The following is a 19,523-nucleotide window of genomic DNA, read 5'->3' as shown; positions in this document are numbered from 1 at the left end:
CCAGCACTTTGGGAGGCCGAGGCGGGCGGGTCACATGAGGCCAGGAGTTCGAGACCAGCCTGGCCAACATGGTAAAGCCCCATCCCTACTAAAAATAGAAAACTTAGCCAGGGGTTGTGGTGCATGTCTGTAATCCCAGCTACTCAGGAGGCTGAGGCAGGAGAATCGCTTGAACCCGGGAGGCAGAGCCAAGGTCATGCCACTGTACTCCAGCCTGGGTGACGGAGCAAGACTCTATCTATTAAAAAAAAAAAAAAATTGTATTTGGGATCAAATTGACAGGCTGATTCTAAATTCATGCAGAAATTCAAGGGAGGCTGGGCACAGTGGCTCACACCTGCCAGCATTTTGGGAGGCTGCAGTGGGCAGATCACTTGAGGTCAGGAGTTCAAGACCAGCCTGACCAACATGGTGAAACCCCGTCTCTAGTAAAAATGCAAAAATTAGCTGGGATTGTTGGTGCGCACCTGTAATCCCAGCTACTCAGGAGGCTGAGGCAGGAGACTCGCTTGAACCTGGCAAGAAGAGGTTGCAGTGAGCCAAGATGGCGCCACTGCACTCCAGCCTGGGTGACAGAGTGAGACTTCATCTCAAAAAAAAGAAATACAATGGACCCAGAATAGCAGCCAAAACAATCTTGAAAAACAAAGCTGAGGAACTCACACTTCTTGATTCCAAAGCTTTAGTACAAAGCTACAGTAATCAAGATGGTGTGGTACTAGCATTAAGATAGATATGTAGATTAATGAAATGAAATTGAGAGTCCAGAAATAAACCCTTACACTTATGGTCAACTTACTTCCTTCCTAAAATGGCAACAAGTCCATGCAATTAAAAAGGACAGACTTTTCAACAGATGGTGCTGAGACAAAGGGATATCCACATGCAAGAGAATCAAGTTGGACCTCTACCTCATACCATATACAAAAATTAACTCAAAAATGGATCAAAGACCTAAATACAAGAGGTAAAACTATAAAATAGGAAAAAACAGGCCTCATGACCTTGAATTAGGCAATAATTTCTTAAAAGTACAAAAACCAAATAAATATTGGTCTTCACCATAATTAAAAACTTCTGTGATTCAAGGAATACTGTTAAGAAAGTGAAAAGATGACCCACAGAATGGGAGTAAAGTTTTGCAAATCATGTATCTGGTCTAGCATCCAGAATATGAAGGAAAATCTTACAACTCAACAATGAAAAGACAAACAATGCAACTTTAAAATGGGCAAAGGATTTGAATAGATGTTTCTCCAAAGAAGATATAATAGTCCCCCTTTGCATTCCAAGATGTGCAGATGCCTGAAACCACAGATAGTACTGAACCCTGTGTATATTATGTTTTCTCAATCTGATAACTAAGATAGCTACTAGGTGACTAACAGGTGCTAGTGTATACAGCATGGAGATGCTGTACAAAGGGATGCTTTGAATCCCAGCTGGGATAAAGTAGAACGTTGCGAAATTACATCACACTACTCTGAAGGGCATGCAATTCAAAATTTATGAATTATTTCTAGAATTTTCCATTTAATATTTTCAAACCATGGTTGACTGCCAGTAACTGAATCCAAGGAAGGTTAAACTGAGGATAAAGGGGGACAACTATATACAAACATCCAAGAGGCACATGAAAAAGTATTCACATGCATTTCAAAACCTCAAGACACCACTTTACCCCTAGTAGAATAGCTGTAATAAAAAAAGTCAATAGCAATTGTTAGCAAAAAATCAGAACCCACATACATCGCTAGGGGAAAGAAAAATGGTACAGCTACTGTGGAAATACTTTGGAGGTTACTCAAAAGTTGAACACAGAATTACCATATGACTCAGCAATTCCACTCCTATGGGTATATATATATATATACTCAAAAGAAGTGAAAACATATATGTATATATGTTTATATGGCTATAGCCATACAAAAACTGGCACATAAATAATCATAGCAACATTATTCAGTAGTAGCCAAAAAGTAGAAATGACAAAAATATCATAAACAAAATATGGTATATCCATACATTGAAATATGATTTCGCCATAAAAAGGAATGAGGTACCAATACATTCTACAATATGGGTGAATTGTAAAAACATTCTAAGCGAAAGAAGACACAAAAAAAAAAACCACAAAAGGCCACCGTTATGTGATTCCACTTAACACGAAACGTCCAGAGCAGGCAAATTCACACAGACAGAAAGCAGGTATTAGTGATTACCAAGCGCCAGGGGAGATCCAGAGAGAGGAACAAAGAGTGACTGCTAATGGGAGTGGGGTTTCCTGTTGGGGGGTGAAAATGTTCTGGAATTACAGAGGGGTGATGGTTGCCTGACTTTGCGAATACACTAAAAACCACTAAATTGTACACTTTAAAAGGGCAAATTTTATGGTATGTGAATTATATCTCAATTTAAAAACTGAATAGGAAAAAAAAAACCTCTAAGTAATCAAAAAGACCACAAAGATCATTCGCAAAAAGCCTATATATTTTTCCCTATTTACAAAAACCCTTTCAACCTGAGAAAGTTGATTGAAAAAATGAACTCCTTGATTCTCACTTGAAATCTGTTTACTCTCATTTTACATATAATTTGTACAAATCAAATCCATAAAATATTAAAAGCCTCATGTTAGGGGGAATAAAATTGATACAGACAGGCACACTGACAGTGAGGTTTAAAAAGAGGCAAAAGAACTTGTCAACACGTACTGAAGTCATTTGGTAACGGCAAATTAGATATAGTTGAGCCTTAACAACATGGGTTTAACTGTGTGGATTCACTTATACACAGACTTTTTTTTCAATATAAGTCACACCAAGTGTGCCTGCCTCTCCTGCCTCCCCTTCCACCTCCTCCACCTATTCTGCCTCTACCACAGAAAAACCAGTACTGGAATTTTCAGTACCAAGACAGCAGCCAACCCCTCCTCTTCCTACTCCTCCTCCTCAGCCTATTCAACCTGAAGACAATGAGGATGAAGACCTTTATGAGGATCCATTTCCACTTACTGAATAATAAATGTTTTATCTTCCTTATGATTTTAGTAACATTTTCTTTTCTCTAGCACACTTTATTGTGAGAATACATATAAAATAGAGGCCAAGGCGGGCGGATCACTTGAGGCCAGGAGTTTGAGACCAGCCAAGCCAATATGGTGAAACCCTGTCACTACTAAAAATACAAAAAAATCAGCCCAGCATGATGCACACACCTGTAATCCCAGCTACTCGGGAGGCTGAGGCAAGAGAATTGTTTGAATGCGGGAGGCAGAGTTTGCAGTGAGCCAATATCACTCCTTTGCACTCCAACCTGGGCAACAGAGTGAGACTCCATCTCAAAAAAAAGAAAAAAAATAGAAAGAAGAAATGCTCTTTAAAATAAACCTGTTCTATGACAGCCTATCATCTATAAGAGAAAGTCTAGAGGTCAAAAAACAGCCCTTTACAATCTGACTTCAACCCGTCTTTCCAGCATATCTGTCTCCCACAATTCTAACCAAACCAAACTTCTCATTTTAAACATACCAGAGCCTCCATTTTCATGCCACTGTGTTAAAAGACTTTTCTTGACTTCTCTGCCTAGAAAATTCCTATTTATCCTTCAAACTCTAATTCAAATTACAAGTCCTCTATGCCACCTTCTCTAATGCCACTGGACAAAACTGTATTCGCACAGCACTTTTTAAATGTTTCATTTATTTTAAGAAGAGGTCTCGCTGTGTTGCCCAGGCTGGTCTCAATTTCTTGTGCTGAAATAATCCTCCCACCTCAGTCTTCTGAGTAGCTAGAATTACAGGTGCATGTCACTGTGCCCGGCTCCCAAGAGAATTTTGTACATATCTCTATTAATGCATTTGTCATATTACCTCAAATTTGAATGCTTAACTTTCCTTTTCACCTCCTAGAACCAGAACCTAGTTCACAGTACATGGTAAACAAAATTTTTAAGTTTTGGTACCTCATGAATTAAAATTATTTTTTAGAAACTCAGCAATACAATACAAAATGACTAGTTAGCTAAAAGGTCCATACAGTCGAGGTTTTAACAAAAGTTACAAAATCTGAATATTTAAAAGGAATAAAGTTCACTTCCAAATAAACCAGAAGTTACAAAGGCTCTTACGGATTGAATTCACTCACCAGAATCTTTTTAAGAAAAGATGGACAGGCCAGCTGAAGTGGCTCTCAACTGTAATCCCAACACTTTGGGAGGCTGAGGCAGGCAGATCCCCTGAGGTCAGGAGTTCGACACCAGCTTGCCAACATGGCAAAACACCATCTCTACTAAAAATACAAAAATTAGCCGGGCGCAGCGGTGCATGCTTGTAATCCCAGCTACTAAGGAGGCTGAGACAGGAGAATCACTTGAACCCAAGAGGCGGAGGTTGCGGTGAGCCAAGATCACACCACTGCACTCCAGCCTGGGTGACAACAGCAAGACTCCGTCTCAAACAAAACAAAACAAAACAAAACAAAGAAAGAAAGAAAAGATGGACATTTTGAGTCCATTACTCAGACTACACCTGAGTAATTTGTTGCAATAACGGTAATATGGATAATCATGTGCATAAAATTTTAATTGAAAGCTAGGGTTGCCAGAATCTAGGCCAACAGGCCCAAAGGAAAGGTAGACAACAAGGACACCATTTAGTATGTTACTGCTAGAGTCATGCATGGTAACCAGATGACTTCAGAAATACTGTTCCTTCTAATTCAAGTCACTACTCAAGAATAATTTACTCACTAAAAAATTCTAGTGGAATTATTTTATTACTCATTCTAGATGAGTTAATATTTAGTTCAAATTGAACAAAATAAAACACAATTACATCCACACATACAGTTAACTTATTTCTCTCCCAGTATGTAATTTACGACAGCTAAGCTAACAATATGCAGGATAGCCTATAGTTTCTGGTATTTAATTAATACAAAAGAGGGCCAGGCGCGATGGCTCACATCTGTAATCCCAGCACCTTGTGAGGCCAAAGCGGGCAGATCACCTGAAGTCAGGAGTTCGAGACCAGCCTGGCCAACATGGTGAAACCCCATCTCTACTAAAAACACAAAAATTAGTCAGGCATGGTGGTGCACATCTATAATCCCAGCTAGTCAGGAGGCTGAGACAGGAAAATCACTTGAACCTGGAGGCTGAGATCGCACCACTGCACTCCAGCCTGGGCGACAGAGCCAGACTCTGTCTCAAAAAAATAATAATAATAAAATTAATACAAAAGAATACATAGTGGTCCTTCAAATATTTATTGAATTAACTGCATTCACCTCTACCTATTTTATTTGAAAAGTTACTTTTACCTATAAAGAAAATGTCATTTCACTTTGCTTCATGTTTTAAAAAGTTAAACTAGTGGCTTTTTCCCCTATTATCCCACATATAAATTTACCTAATATGCTACAGCTTTTGGCAAGATCGGCCTCTTATTTACTCCCAAACTCCACTTAACCCCAATCTTCTTTCTTCCAAACTCCCACCTGCCCACAAACTTTCATGATCTTCAGGTTCTCCAAAGGACCTACTGCCTCCAACTCATTTTCATTACTATCAGTAAATGATTTTTCAGAGGTAAGCAAATCAATCAGAGTTAGGGATAGTACAATGTCATCCATGGCAACCTTTTATATAAACTATACCTTTAAATCAAATGTCAACTTTCCATTCCTACTAACATAAAATTAAAACCAACTCAACTACTTCTATGTGTTACCCATTCAGGCAGTCACAGACCTGCATAATTATTTGTGTAGTATTTCTCCATTACCTAGGCTGAGAATTCTCCTCATACATTCTTTCTTTTCCCTCCTTGAAGAGGCTTATGGTTTGCTTAGTTTTCTTCATCAAATTCTCCATAAACACCCTAAAATACTCATTTTCTCCAAGTGTCTCCATCTTCCCCTCATATCTTGACAAGATAGTACGGAGATGCTGGTAGGTATCTGGTAGCAGGTCTAAGATATAAGGTGGGCTATTCTTTAGCGCCAGCTTTGGGTTCTGACACAACCGCACCACCTGCAACAAATGAAAAAGAAGGGCTATTACTTGGAGAATTTTAAGGACAGCTCCCTTTTTTAAGTTTAAGAAAGTTATGAAATATGTGCTCTTTTGCAAAATATGAAAAATACATGAGAATATAAGAAGCAGATCCATAACCCCATTGCCCACAGGCAACCATTTTAAAATTTTTAGTGGTCCCCCAGAAGAATGTGTTTTTAAATCCGTTTGAGAGACTAATGGTACAGATAACACACAGAACAAACAACTAGGGGAAAACATCCACATAAATCCCTAAAACATGCTAGATGAAATATGGCAAATTACTTTTAAATATACTGCTGATCCCCACAATATTTTTATTTATTTATTTATTTTTTAGGGTCTCACGGTTGGAGTGGAGTGGAGCAACCACGACTCAGTGCAGCCTCAAACCCCCAGATTCAGGTGATCCTCCCACTTCAGCATCCTGGGTAGCTGGGACTATGGCCATGCATAACCACACCCAGCTAATTGTTGTTGTTTTTTTTGTAGAGACATGTTGCCCAGGCTAGTCCCAAACTCCTGAGCTCAAACGATGCCACCTGCCTCAGCCTCCCAAAACGCTGGGATTATAGCCATGAGCCACTGTGTCCAGCCTGACCCCTATAATAAACTAAAGAAAATTCCCAGGGACAGAAATAAAGGACATGACTGCCCTGGGAGGTAAATCTCTGTACTCTAGGGTCTTGAGCTTTGTTTGTTCGTTTGTTTTTTGAGACAGAGTTTCACTCTTGTTGCCCAGGCTAGAGTGTAATGGTGTGATCTTGGCTCACCGCAACCTCCGCCTCCCGGGTTCAAGCGATTCTCCTGCCTCAGCCTCCTGAGTAGCTGGGATTATAGGCATGCACCACCATGCCCAGCTAATTTTGTATTTTTGGTAGAGACAGGGTTTCTCCATGTTGGTCAGCCTGGTCTCGAACTCCTGACCTCATGATCCACTGGCCTCAGCCTCCCAAAGTGCTGGGATTACAGCACTTTGCTGGGATTACAGGCCCTTTGTTTGTTTTTTGTTTTTGAGATGGAGTTTTGCTCTTTTTGCCCAGGCTAGAGTGCAATGGTGCAATCTCAGCTCACTGCAGCTGCCGCCTCCCAGGTTCAAGCAATTCTCCTATCTCATTCAGCCTCCCAAGTAGCTGGGATTACAGGCGGCCACCATCACACCCGGCTAATTTTCATATTTTTAGTAGAGATGGGGTTTCGCCATGTTGGCCAGGCTGGTCTCGAATGCCTGACCTTAGGTGATCTGCCAGCCTCAGCCTTCCAAAGTGCTGGGATTACAGGCATGAGCCACCGCACCCAACCTGGGGTTTGAGTTTTAACAACCGCTTGAGGAACAGGAATAGAGAGGCCTTGGACCCAGTAAAGCATAGAGCTGAGAGTCCTACATTTGGACTCTCAGAATTTGCCCGGCAATTCTTTGTACCATCTTTCACTTTCAACTTTCCTGAGTTATGTTTTAAGTGTTTCTTTTAAAGATCATATAGATAGAATTTAAAAATCCAATGTAACAATCATTGTTTTCTAACTGGTAAGTTTAGTCCATTTTGTGTTTGTCATACAAATAAATTTGGATTTATTCCTAACAACTTGTTTGTGCTTTCTATTTACATGGACTTTTCTGTGGACAAACTAGTGGAACAGAAAGTCCAGAAACAGACTCACACATGCACATAAGGAAATTCAGTATCAGCGGTGACATTACAAATCAAGAATACAAGAGAAAAACTATTGAAAACTTTGTTATCCATATGAGAAAAAATAAAACTAGATCCCTTACACATTACATGAAAATAAATTTCTCACAGCTCTCCTCAACTTCCCAAATTTGGCATAATTTCTCACTGTCTTGATAACAACTCTATGTCTTCTAACTTTTCTTGCTATTAGCAGTATATTTGGTTCAAAACAACCTAAGCTAACATTAATGGAAGCATAAGCCTAACATTCTCGTTTTTATTTCACATTTAAAAATACCTATTTTCAGGCCGGGCGCGGTGGCTCACTCTTGTAATCCCAGCACTTTGGGAGGCTGAGGCGGGCGGATCACGAGGTCAGGAGATCGAGACCACGGTGAAACCCCGTCTCTACTAAAAATAGTAAAAATTAGCCGGGCGTGGTGGCGGGCGCCTGTAGTCCCAGCTACTCGGAGAGGCTGAGGCAGGAGAATGGTGTGAACCCAGGAGGCGGAGCTTGCAGTGAGCCGAGATCGCGCCACTGCACTCCAGCCTGGGTGACAGAGCGAGACTCCGTCTCAAAAAAAAAAAAAAAAACCTATTTTCTTGCGTCGCCGAAAGCTCATTATAAACTTTTTTGAGATATTTAAATAATTCTAGTCTATGGATAGACAATAACATATCTTAACCATCTCCCCCCAACTTTAACATTTCTTTTGTTTTCAAGTCTTTACTACTGCAACATCACAGTGATGAACATGCTTGGATATTTCATTCTTCTATACATCAGATTATTTCCTTAGGATAAATTCCTGTTTAATGACTAATGATCAAGAATTCTTCAAAAATTAGCCGGACATGGTGGCACATGCCTGTAATTCCAGCTACTCGGGAGGCTGAGGCAGGAGAATCACTTGAACCCAGGACGTGGAAGTTGCAGTGAGCCAAGACCATGCCACTGCACTCCAGCCTGGGCCACAGCAAGATTCTGGTCTCAAGAAAAAAAAAACAAAACACAACTCTTCAAATGATAATATGAAAATTGTAAAACTAAATACGTCATTCTCAATACAACATTTTTTGAACTCTTGTTTTCTTAAGTTTTTGTTTTGTTGTTGTTGTTGTTGTTGTTTTTGAGAAAAAGACTCACTCTGTCACTCAGGCTGGAGCTCAATCATAGCTCACCACAACCTCGAACTCCTGGATTCAAGCAACCCTCCTGCCTAAGCTGCCTGAATAGCCGGGATTAAAGGCTCATGCCACCACATCCAGCTAGCCCCATATATAAGCCTAGTAAACAAAGACAAGCTGAATCAACAAAAACATTTGGTTCATGAATATTTTCGCGGCATTTTAGAAAGCTCTTCATTCTTATCAAGTGTTCAAGTCAAAAGGGAAGAACATGGCCAGGGAAAAAAGACTCCACCTCGGAAGATAACTATATTCTAAGTACAACAGAGTTAATAACTCATATTAATAAAACAAATACAGACAGTTCCCAGTTTACAAGTGCTACATTCCAAAAGTAAGTCAGGTATTTATAAACAGACTACATTTCACAACAAAAATATTAAAATTGTAGTTTCCTATGTTAGTCTGTGGAAGGAAGTGGGGAAGACTGACACTGTAACTAGAGATTAAGATCTAGCAAAAACTGAAAACTAAACATGCTTTATATTAAGAAAGATCCAGAAGAGAAAAGGAGATAAGTGACAACTGGCCAACATGGTGAAACCCTGTCTCTACTAAAAAATACAAAAAAAATTAGCCAGGCGTGGTGGCAGGCACCTGTAATCCCGGCTACTTGGGAGGCTGAGGGAGGAGAATCACTTGAACCCGGGAAGCAAAGGTTGCAGTGAGCCAAGACCACGCCACTGCACTCCAGCCTGGGGGACAAGAGCGAAACCACGTCTCCAAAAAAAAAAAAGAGAGAGAGAGAGAGAAGGAATTAGCTAGGAGTGGTGGTGGTATGGGTGTAAGTCTCAGCTACTCCAGAGGTTGAAGCAGAAGGATTGCTTGAGTGAGTCCAAGAGTCTGAGGCTGCAGTGTACTATGATCATGCCTGTGAACAGCCACTGCACTCCAGCCTGGGCCACATGGCAAGACCTTGTCCCTATTTCCTTTTTTTTTTTTTTGAGATGGAGTTTTGCTCTTGTCGCCCAGGCTGGAGTGCAATGGTGCGATCTCAGCTCACTGCAACCTCCGCTTCCCAGGTTCAAGTGATTCTTCTGGCTCAGCCTCCCAAGTAGCTGGGATTACTGGCATGCGCCACCATGCCCGGCTAATTTTTGTATTTTTAGTAGAGACAGGGTTTCACCATGCTGGCCAGGCTGGTCTCAAACTCCTGAACTCTGGTGATCCGCCCGCCTCAACCTCCCAAAATGCTTTGTGTCTATTTCTAAAAAATTAAAATTCAGCCTGGACAACATTGCGAAACCCCATCTCTACAAAAACATATAAAAAAAAATTAAGTAGGCATGGTGGTGGGCACCTGTGGTCCCAGTCACTCAGGAGGCTGAGGTGGGAGGGCCGCTTGAGGCGGAGGTTGCAGTCAGCCAAGATCACACCACCATATTCTAGCCTGGGCAACGGAATGAGACTCTATCTCAAAAAAAAAGAGAATACATTAAAATACATACATTTTAAAAGAAGAAGACGCCTCCTAGAATAGGAAAAAAAAAAAGAGTGAGCATAGGTTCAGACAGAGACCAATTTGTACATATGGAGGCTGTAAGTTAAAGGTTGTACCAGTTTTTATTTTTCTCAACATATTCATTCAACAAATATGTGTCAGGCACAGGGACACAGAAGTAAAAAGACAAGGTATCTGAATGTGAGAAGAATCAAGCAATAAAACAATAAAAATGAATTCAACAAGAAAATTATAAGGTTTGCGGGGCGCGGTGGCTCACGCCTGTAATCCCAGCACTTTGGGAGGCCAAGGCAGGTGGATCACCTGAGGTCAGGAGTTCGAGACCAGCCTGACCAACATGGAGAAATCCTGTCTGGAATAAAAATACAAAATTAGCCAGGCGTGGTGGCCCATGCCTGTAATCCCAGCTACTTGGGAGGCTGAGGCAGAATTGCTTGAACCCGGGAGGCAGAGGTTGCGTTGAGCCAAGATCGCACCATTGCACTCCAGCCTGGGCAACAAGAGCAAAACTCCGTCATAAAAAAAAAAGAAAAGAAAAGAAAATTATAAGGTTCGCTATAGAATTAAAATAGGCTAATATGATAAGAAAGTGCTGGGTGACTAGTAGATAAAGCTTTTCTGATGCGACATTGAGGCTAAGAGTTGAAATTAGAGAAAAAAGCCAGCTACAGCAGAAGAGTAGCCCAAAAAGAGCGAACAACTACAGATGTTCCTCAATTTACAATGGAGTTACATTCCAATAAACCTATCCTAAGTTGAAGGTATCATAAGTCAATAGTATATTTAATATACTTAGCCTACCAAACATCATAGCTTAGCTAGCCTACCTTAAACATGTTCATAACACAGTAGCCTTAACACAAAGCCTACTTTATTATAAAGTGCTGAATAACTCATGTAATTTATTGAATACTGTACTAAAAGTGAAAACAGAATGGCAGAATGGTTATATGGATATTCAAAGCGCAGTTTCCACTGAATAGCTATCACTTTTGCACCATCATAAAGTCGAAAAATCCCAAATCAAACCACCGTACCACCAAACCATTGTACTTCAATGGTCTTAAAGTGGTAAGTGGTTGAGATTTGTTTGAAGAATAGAAAGGTCAGTGAGATTAAAGCATAGTGAACAAGGTGGAGAAGGTAATGAGAGAGATTTGTGGAACAGGTAGTCACCAAAGAGACATTATGCTAAAGCCTAAGCTATAAGCTTTTAACTTTTCAATTAAATTTTTAAAGGACTAAATAACGTTTTAGTATTTTGACCAGATTGAATCAAATAGCCATATCAAAATGTCTTGCTTCAGGCGGGGCGTGGTGGCTCATGCCTGTAATCCCAGCACTTTGGGAGGCTGAGGTAGGCAGATCACTTGAGGTCAGGAGTTCAAGACCAGCCTGGCCAACATGGTGAAACTCCGTCTCTATGAAAAATGCGAAAATCAGCCAGGCATGGTGGCACACACCTGGAGTCCCAGCTACTCAGGAGGCTGAGGCAAGAGAATTGCTTGAACCCAGAAGGAGGAGGTTGCAGTGAGCTGAGACATGCCACAGACCCCATCTCAAAAAAAAAAAATGTCCTGTTTCAGTCATTTAAGTTGAGTAAATTTCTTAACCTCTGAGCCTTAGTTCTTTTAACCACAAAATCAAAGATAATGCCTCATAATAAAATTTGCATAAAAGGATTGCACAGTTTCCAAAAAAATCGCATTCAATAAATGTTAGCTCCCCTTCTCATTTCCACACCATCTGAGTGGCTTATATGCAGGGGAGGCAAGAATTACCTACTAAAGACAGAATAGTGGACCTCATATCACCCTTTGATGATTCCCAGAACCTGGTAGCATTAGTCCTATCATTTGGGCCCATAACACAACTACTTTCCCAGTCCTGCATGGTCTCTGGTAACCAAGAAATAGAGAAAAGGCAGCAGCAGGTAACACAAGAATTGGGTGACCAACAATCTGCAAAAGCTACAGAATCCAGCCCTTCAAAGGTTCAAACCAAGTACCAAGTACAGCTCCCAATGAAAATATTTAGGCCAGATGCGGTGGCTCATGCCTGTAATCCCAGCACTTTGGGAGGCCAAGGCAGGTGGATTACCTGAGGTCAGGAGTTTGAGACCAGCCTGGCCGACATGGTGAAACCCCGTCTCTACTAAAAACACAAAAAATTAGCCAAGCGTGGTGGCACAGGCCGGTAATCCTAGCTACTCGGGAGGCTGAGGCAGAAGAATCGGTTGAACCCGGGAGGCGGAGGTTGCAGCGAGCTGAGGTAGCACCTTTGCACTCTAGCATGGGCAACAAGAACGAAACTCTGTCTCAAAAAAAAAAGAAAAGAAAAGAAAATATTTATATTGGCTGGATACGGTGTCTTACATCTGTAATCCCAGAACTTTGGGAGCTGAAGCTGACGCTGAGGTGGGCAGATCGCTTGAGCCTAGGAGTTCAAGACTAGCCTGGACAACATGGCAAAACCCTATCTCTACAAAAAATACAAAAAATTAACTGGATGTGGTGCACATGCCTGTAGTCCCAACTACTTGGGATGCTGAGGTGAAAAGATCAATTGAGCCTAGGAGGCTGAGGCTGCAATGAACCAAGACTGCATCACCACACTCCAGCCTGTAGGACAGAATGAGACCCTGTCTCAAAACAAAAACAAAACATAAGGCCAGGCACAGTAGCTCACACCTGTAATCCCAGCACTTTGGGAGGCCAAGGCGGGAGAATCACCTGACGTCAGGAGTTGGAGACCAGCCTGACCAACATGATGAAACCCCGTTTCTACTAAAAATACAAAAATTAGCCAGGCGTGGTGGCATGCACCCGTAGTCCCAGCTACGCGGGAGGCTGAGACAGGAGAATTGCATGAACCTGGGAGGTGGAGGTTGCAGTGAGCCGAGATCACGCCACTGCACTCATAGCCTGGGCAACAGAGCAAGACTCTGTCTCAAATAAATAAATAAATACATGCATACATACAAGCGCGCGCGCACACACACACACACACACACACACACACACACACACACACACCCCAAAGAGTTTAGGATAAAACGGAGTACTTGCCTAATATCTCTGAAAAAAAGGTATACAGTTGACCTTTCAACAACATGGGTTTGAAAGCGTGGGTCTGCTTATACGAAGTTCTTTTTCAATAAAAGTTATACCAAGTGTGCCTGCCCCCTTGCCTCCTGCTCCACCTCTTCTATTTATTCCATCTCTGCCACCCGAGACAGCAGCCAACCCCTCCTCCTCCTACTCAACATGAAGACAAAGAGGATGAAGATCCACTTCCACTTAATGAATCGTAAATATTTTATCCTCCTTATGATTTTTTCAATGTTTTCTTCTGTAGTCCCAGCTACTCAGGAGGCTGACGCAGGAGAATCGCTTGAACCCGGGAGGCAGAGGTTGCAGTGAGCCAAGGTCATGCCACTGCACTCCAGCCTGGCGACAGAGCGAGACTCCATCTCAAACAAACAAAAAATACAAAAAATAATGTTTTCTTTAATCTGGCTTACTTTATTGTAAGAACACATGATATAATACATGTATGTACAAAATAACATGTTAATAAGCTGTTTTATGTTATCAGCAAGGCTTCTGGTCAACAGTAGGCTATTACTGGTTAACTTTTGGCAGGGAGTCAAAAGTTATGTGTGACTTTCAATGGGGGGCAGTGGCTGGAGGTAATGAGGGGGACAGGGACTGAGGTGGATGGGACGTGGGGTGGTCTGTGCCCCTAACCTCCTAGCTGTTCTAGGGTCAACCGCACATCCCTTCAACAACAACAAAAAACTAAACTAAAACCTGTATCATATGCAATCAATAAATGTTCATGACAATGTATCAGCCCTCACAATGTACCACAAAATGTTTCCAAAACATTTCATGAATTAGTATTTTTAAACTAGTACCATGTCCCCTCCACAAGTGTTATTTGTCCTTCTTTAGCATGTAACCTCTTAAAGTTCATTTGTATACTAAATGTCTGGTTTTCTCAAGATCTTCTGAAAATGAATCATCATGACCAGGGAAATCAGCACTGCACTAACTCTTAAGTCTTCAACTATGGAACACTAACACAGACCTCAAAGAATATACAGGTAGGTCTACTCTTTTTTCTTCATCTTTTAAGAGATAGAGTCTCAAAAAAAAATTGCCAGGGGCATTGGCTCACACCTGTAATCCCAGCACTTCGGGAGGCTGCAGTGGGCAGATCACGAGGTCAGGAGATCGAGACCAGCCTGGCCAACATGGTGAAACCCCATCTCTACAAAAAATACAAAAATTAGCTGAGTGTGGTGGCACGTGCCTGTAATCCCAGCTACTCGGGAGGCTGAGACAGGAGAATCACTTGAACCTGGGAGGCAGAGGTTGCAATGAGCTGAGATCACGCCACTGCACTCCAGCCTGGCAACAGAGAGAGAGACGCTGTCTCAAAATAAATAAATAATAAAATAAATAAATAATAATAAAAAAAAAAGTTTAGCCGGGCGTGGTGGCGGGCGCCTGTAGTCCCAGCTACTTGGGAGGCTGAGACAGGAGAATTGCTTGAACCTGGGAGATGGAGTTTGCAGTGAGCGGAGATCAGGCCACTGCACTCCAGCGTGGGTGACAGAGCGAGACTCTGTCTTAAAATAAAATAACATAACATAAAATAACATAATTCAAAATAAAATATAAAACAAAACAAAATAAAATAAAGTAAAATAAAATAAAAACCAAAAATTTTAAAAAGGCCAGGCATGGTGGCTCATGTCTGTAATCCCAGCACTTTGAAAGGCTGAGACAGGAGGATGGCTTGAACCTAGGAGTTTGAGACCAGCTGGGCAAGATGGCAAGATCTGTCTCTTTAAAAAAAAAAAAAAAAAAAAAAGAAGGGTGTGGGGTGGTTTGCTCTGTCACCCAGGCTGGAGCACAGTGGCATGATCATAACTCAAATGCTTTGAACTCCTGGACTCAAGAGACATTCCCAACTAGACCTCCCAAGTAGCCGGGACTACAGGTACACGCCACCACACCTGGATAATTTTTTAAACTATTTTTTGCAGCGATAGGGCCTCACTATGTTACCCAGGCTGGTCTCAAACTCCTGGCCTCAAGTGATCCTGCCTCCTGGCATCCCAAAATGCTGGGATTATATACAGGCAAGAGCCACCACACCTGGCCATGCTCTTGATACTCTCGATATTAATATTCTTTGGAAAGGAAAAAAAGTCCTTATTATGTATAACCTCTTTTTAAAAATGGTTCCTAAAGGCCCTGTGTGAATAATTCAAGTCAATAGTTAACAAACATCAAAAACCCAAACAATCTGCCTATATTATTTAGTGAATTTTAAACTGGCAGTCACAGTTAACCTTCAAAAAACAAACATGAACCAAAAAACAAAAATTCACCAAAAAATTTCTAAAAGATACAAATATTTTCCTGCTTAGTCTGTCCTCCATTTGGCTAACTTTATTTTGCATTCCAAATCCTGCAGTGGCAAAAATGGCTGCCTTTTGTTTACTTCTGCCTGTACATTTACAGCATCACTCAGAACAATGTTAAAAAGAAACGTGCTTAGCTCCGGGAAACCAACAGTATCCTTGTACAGCTGCCATGCACTCCATTCATAATAGCTTTCTCACTGGCCTAGCTCCTCCCTTTGCTTCTGCCAAGACTCAATGGTCAATAGAAAAAATTTGGAAAGTGTTATGATCACAATAAAGAGGAATAAAACTATGCTTGAAAATTGCTAAACTTTTAAAGAGCAAAAAGTTATAGAGAACAACAATGCCTAAGCCTAATGCTGTTGTGAATACAGAATCTTTTCTAACACTAAGGAATCTGCGTTTCTAATTAGGCAGAAAACCATACACATGTAAGACTAAAATAACTTAAATATTTTTAATCTCTAAAGACTCCAACTTATTGATACAAGCATTTCTCATTTTCAATGTTTTCCCATGTTAAAAATGAATAGTTTTATGCTACAAAAACAAGTATTCGATATGTGGAGCTATACATGTAAAATGTCATTATAATTTAAAAGGATGAATATTAACCTCCTGTCAAGAAGAGAGGAGGATACTAGAGCACAAGTCCAGAGATCTGGGCTCTAGTCTGGTGACTGACATTAACTGGCTATACAACCTCAAGCAAGTTATTTGCCCTTCCGGGTCTCAATTTCTGTCTCTGTAAATGAAAGAGTTAGATCAATTTATTTCTAAAGTATCTTAAAGCTTCAAATTTTAAAAACTCCATCTCAGAAACTTGAAGAAGTTTAACAGGTATAAATATATAGTGAAGCTTTTTTTTTTTTTTTTTTGAGACGGAGTTTCTCTCTGTCACCCAGGCTGGAGTGCAGTGGCGCGACTTGGCTCACTGCAACCTCCGCCTCCCGGGTTCAAGCAATTCTCCTGCCTCAGCCTCCCGAGTAACCGAAATTACAGGCATGCGCCACCACGCCTGGCTAATTTTTTTGTATTTTTAGTAGAGGGGGGGTTTCACCATATTGGTCAGGCTGGTCTCGAATTCCTGACCTCGCGATCCATCCGCCTTGGCCTCCCAAAGTGCTGGGATTATAGACGTGAGCCACTGTGCCCAGCTTATAGTGAAGCTTTTTTAAACGAAAACTCATGACTGTTTTTCAAAGACAAATCAGAAACCTATCCTTTTTTGTTTTTGGTTTAATTTTTAAATAAAAATAGAGATGGGGTCTCACTATGTTGCCTAGACTGGTCTTGAACTCCTAGGCTCAAGCAATCCGCCCACCTCAACCTCGCAAAGTGCTGGCATTACAGGATGTGCCACGGTGCCCAGCCGGAAACCTATACTTTTTTTTTTTTTCTGAGATGGAGTCTCGCTCTGTCACCCAGGCTGGAATGCAGTGGTGTGATGTCAGCTCACTGCAGCCTCCACCTCCCAGGTTCAAGCAATTCTCTGCCTCAGTCTCCCAAGTAGCAGAGACTACAGGCGCGCACTACCATGCCCGGCTAATTTTTGTATTTTTAGTAGAGACGGGGTTTCACATGTTGAACAAGCTGGTCTCGAACTCCTGGCCTCAAATGATCGCCCACCCCAGCCTCCCAAAGTGCTGGGATTACAGGCGTAAGCTGCTGCGTCCGGCCACCTATACTTTTTTTTAACAAACATATTTTAAAGTCAACTGATCATAGGAAAAAAAAAAAGTGTCATCACTAGACAATAGCCCCATCATTAGACAATAATTTGAAAAACGCCTTACTTGTAATTATTATTCTCAATTTTTGATTTCTCAAAACTCCATTCAGGTTCTTGAATTGTAGTTACTACAGAATACTTCTCAAATACCACCCAACAGCATTTATTAAAAACACCATGCCACTTATAATTCATTACCAATCTCATTACTTTCACTTACCACATCAACTGCAGAAAAAATACATTCAATACAATGTATGTTCTGACAGCTTAACCATGCAGTTTTTACATATGGATTTTACTTTTATTTTTTTGAAACAGGGTCTCGCTCTGTCGCCCACATTGGAGTGCAGTGGCGTCATCACAGCTCACTTCAGCCTCAACCTGCTAGGCTCAAGTGATGCTCCTCCCTCAGCCTCCCCAGTAGCTGGGACTACAGGCATGTGTCACACCTGGCTAATATTTTTTTAGACACAGGGTCTTGCTATGTTATCCAGGCTGGTCTTAAATTCCTGACCTCAAGTGATTCTCCCACCATAATCTCTCAAAATGCTGGGATTACAGGAATGAGCCACTGCACCCAGCCAGTTCTACTTTTAAAAGGCAAAAATGGGCCGGGTGCAGTGGCTCACGCCTGTAATACCAACATTTTGGGAGGCTGAGGCGGGCGGATCACCTGAGGTCAGGAGTTCAAGACCAGCCTGCCCAACATGGTGAAACCCCATCTCTACTAAATATACAAAAATTAGCCAGGCATGGCCGGGTGCAGTGGCTCACGCCTGTAATCCCTATGCTTTGGGAGGCCAAGGTGGGTGGATCACAAGGTCACAAGGTCAGGAGTTCGAGACCAGCCTGGCCAACATGGTGAAACCCCGTCTCTACTAAAAATACAAAAATTAGCCGGGCGTGGTGGCGCACGCCTGTAATCCCAGCTACTCGGGTGGCTGAGGCAGGAGAATGGCTTGAACCCAGGAGGCGGAGGTTGCAGTGAGCCGAGATTGCGCCACTGCACTACAGCCTGGGTGACAGAGCAAGACTCCGTCTCAAAAAAAAAAAAAAAAAATAGTCAGGCGTGGTGGTGCCCACCTATAATCCCAGCTACTTGGGAGGCTGAGGCAGGAGAATCACTTGAACCCAGGAGGCAGAGGTTGCAGTGAGCTGAAATCGCACCACTGCACTCCATCCTGGACGACAGAGTAAGACTCTGTCTCAAAAAAAAAAAAAAAAAAAAGGCAAAAATGGTTCTTTGTCCAGAGTTATCGATGCAACTTCAAACCAAATACTTAGCATGAACTAGAGATTACAGTGGTCCCCCTTTATCTTAGGGGGATGCATTCCAAGACCCTCAGTGGTTGCCTCAAACCAAGGATAATACCAAACCCAATTGCACCAATCAGAAAACGTTTCTGTGCATGTCTTCCATCTACAAATTTAACACCTTCTCCATCTTAATGAAGCACTTATCATATACCAGGGCCATGAAGTATGACAGCAAGCCTAGTAAGATTTCTTTCTTTTTTTTTTTTTCTTTCTTTTTTTTTTTTTTTTTTTTTTGAGACAGAGTCTCACTCTGTGCCCAGGCTGGAGTGCAATGACATTATCTCGGCTCACTGCTACCTCTGCCTCCTGGGTTCAAGCAATTCTCCTTAGCCTCCTCCCACGTAGATGGGATTACAGGAGCCCGCCTCCATACCTGGCTAATTTTTGTATTTTTTAGTAGAGACAGGCTATCACCATGTTGGCCAGGCTGGTCTCCAACTTCTGACCTCAAGTGATCCACCAGCCTCAGCCTCCCTCAGTGCTGAGATTACAGGTGTAAGCCACCACGCCTGGCCCTAGTATAAATTTCTTTTTGCTTCTTCAAAATTTTTTTTAAAAATAAAGAAGGGTTTCACCACATGCCCAGGGTGGTCTCGAACTCCTGGACACAAGTGATACACCCACCTTAGCCTCCCAAAGTTCTGGGAT

General features: G+C 41.7%; 1 protein-coding gene across 3 annotated transcripts in view; it reads right to left on the bottom strand.

Annotated features, from left to right (window-relative positions):
- Window positions 1-19,523, bottom strand: part of CBL (Cbl proto-oncogene) — a 105,180-nt gene that overhangs the window by 71,905 nt on the left and 13,752 nt on the right. For 2 of the 3 annotated variants that reach the window (XM_001165648.6, XM_063783474.1), the window contains exon 2: window positions 5,786-6,033. In XM_001165648.6, the coding sequence (XP_001165648.1) occupies window positions 5,786-6,033 (248 nt within the window). Of the gene's footprint in view, window positions 1-5,751; window positions 6,034-19,523 lie in introns of all 3 variants that reach the window. The other variant, XM_016922146.4, reaches the window with a different exon arrangement.

Source organism: Pan troglodytes, chromosome 9 (assembly GCF_028858775.2).
Source record: "Pan troglodytes isolate AG18354 chromosome 9, NHGRI_mPanTro3-v2.0_pri, whole genome shotgun sequence".
NCBI lineage: Eukaryota > Metazoa > Chordata > Mammalia > Primates > Hominidae > Pan > Pan troglodytes.
The sequence above is the reverse complement of the archived record's forward strand: the minus strand, read 5'-3'. Positions and strand labels throughout refer to the sequence as shown.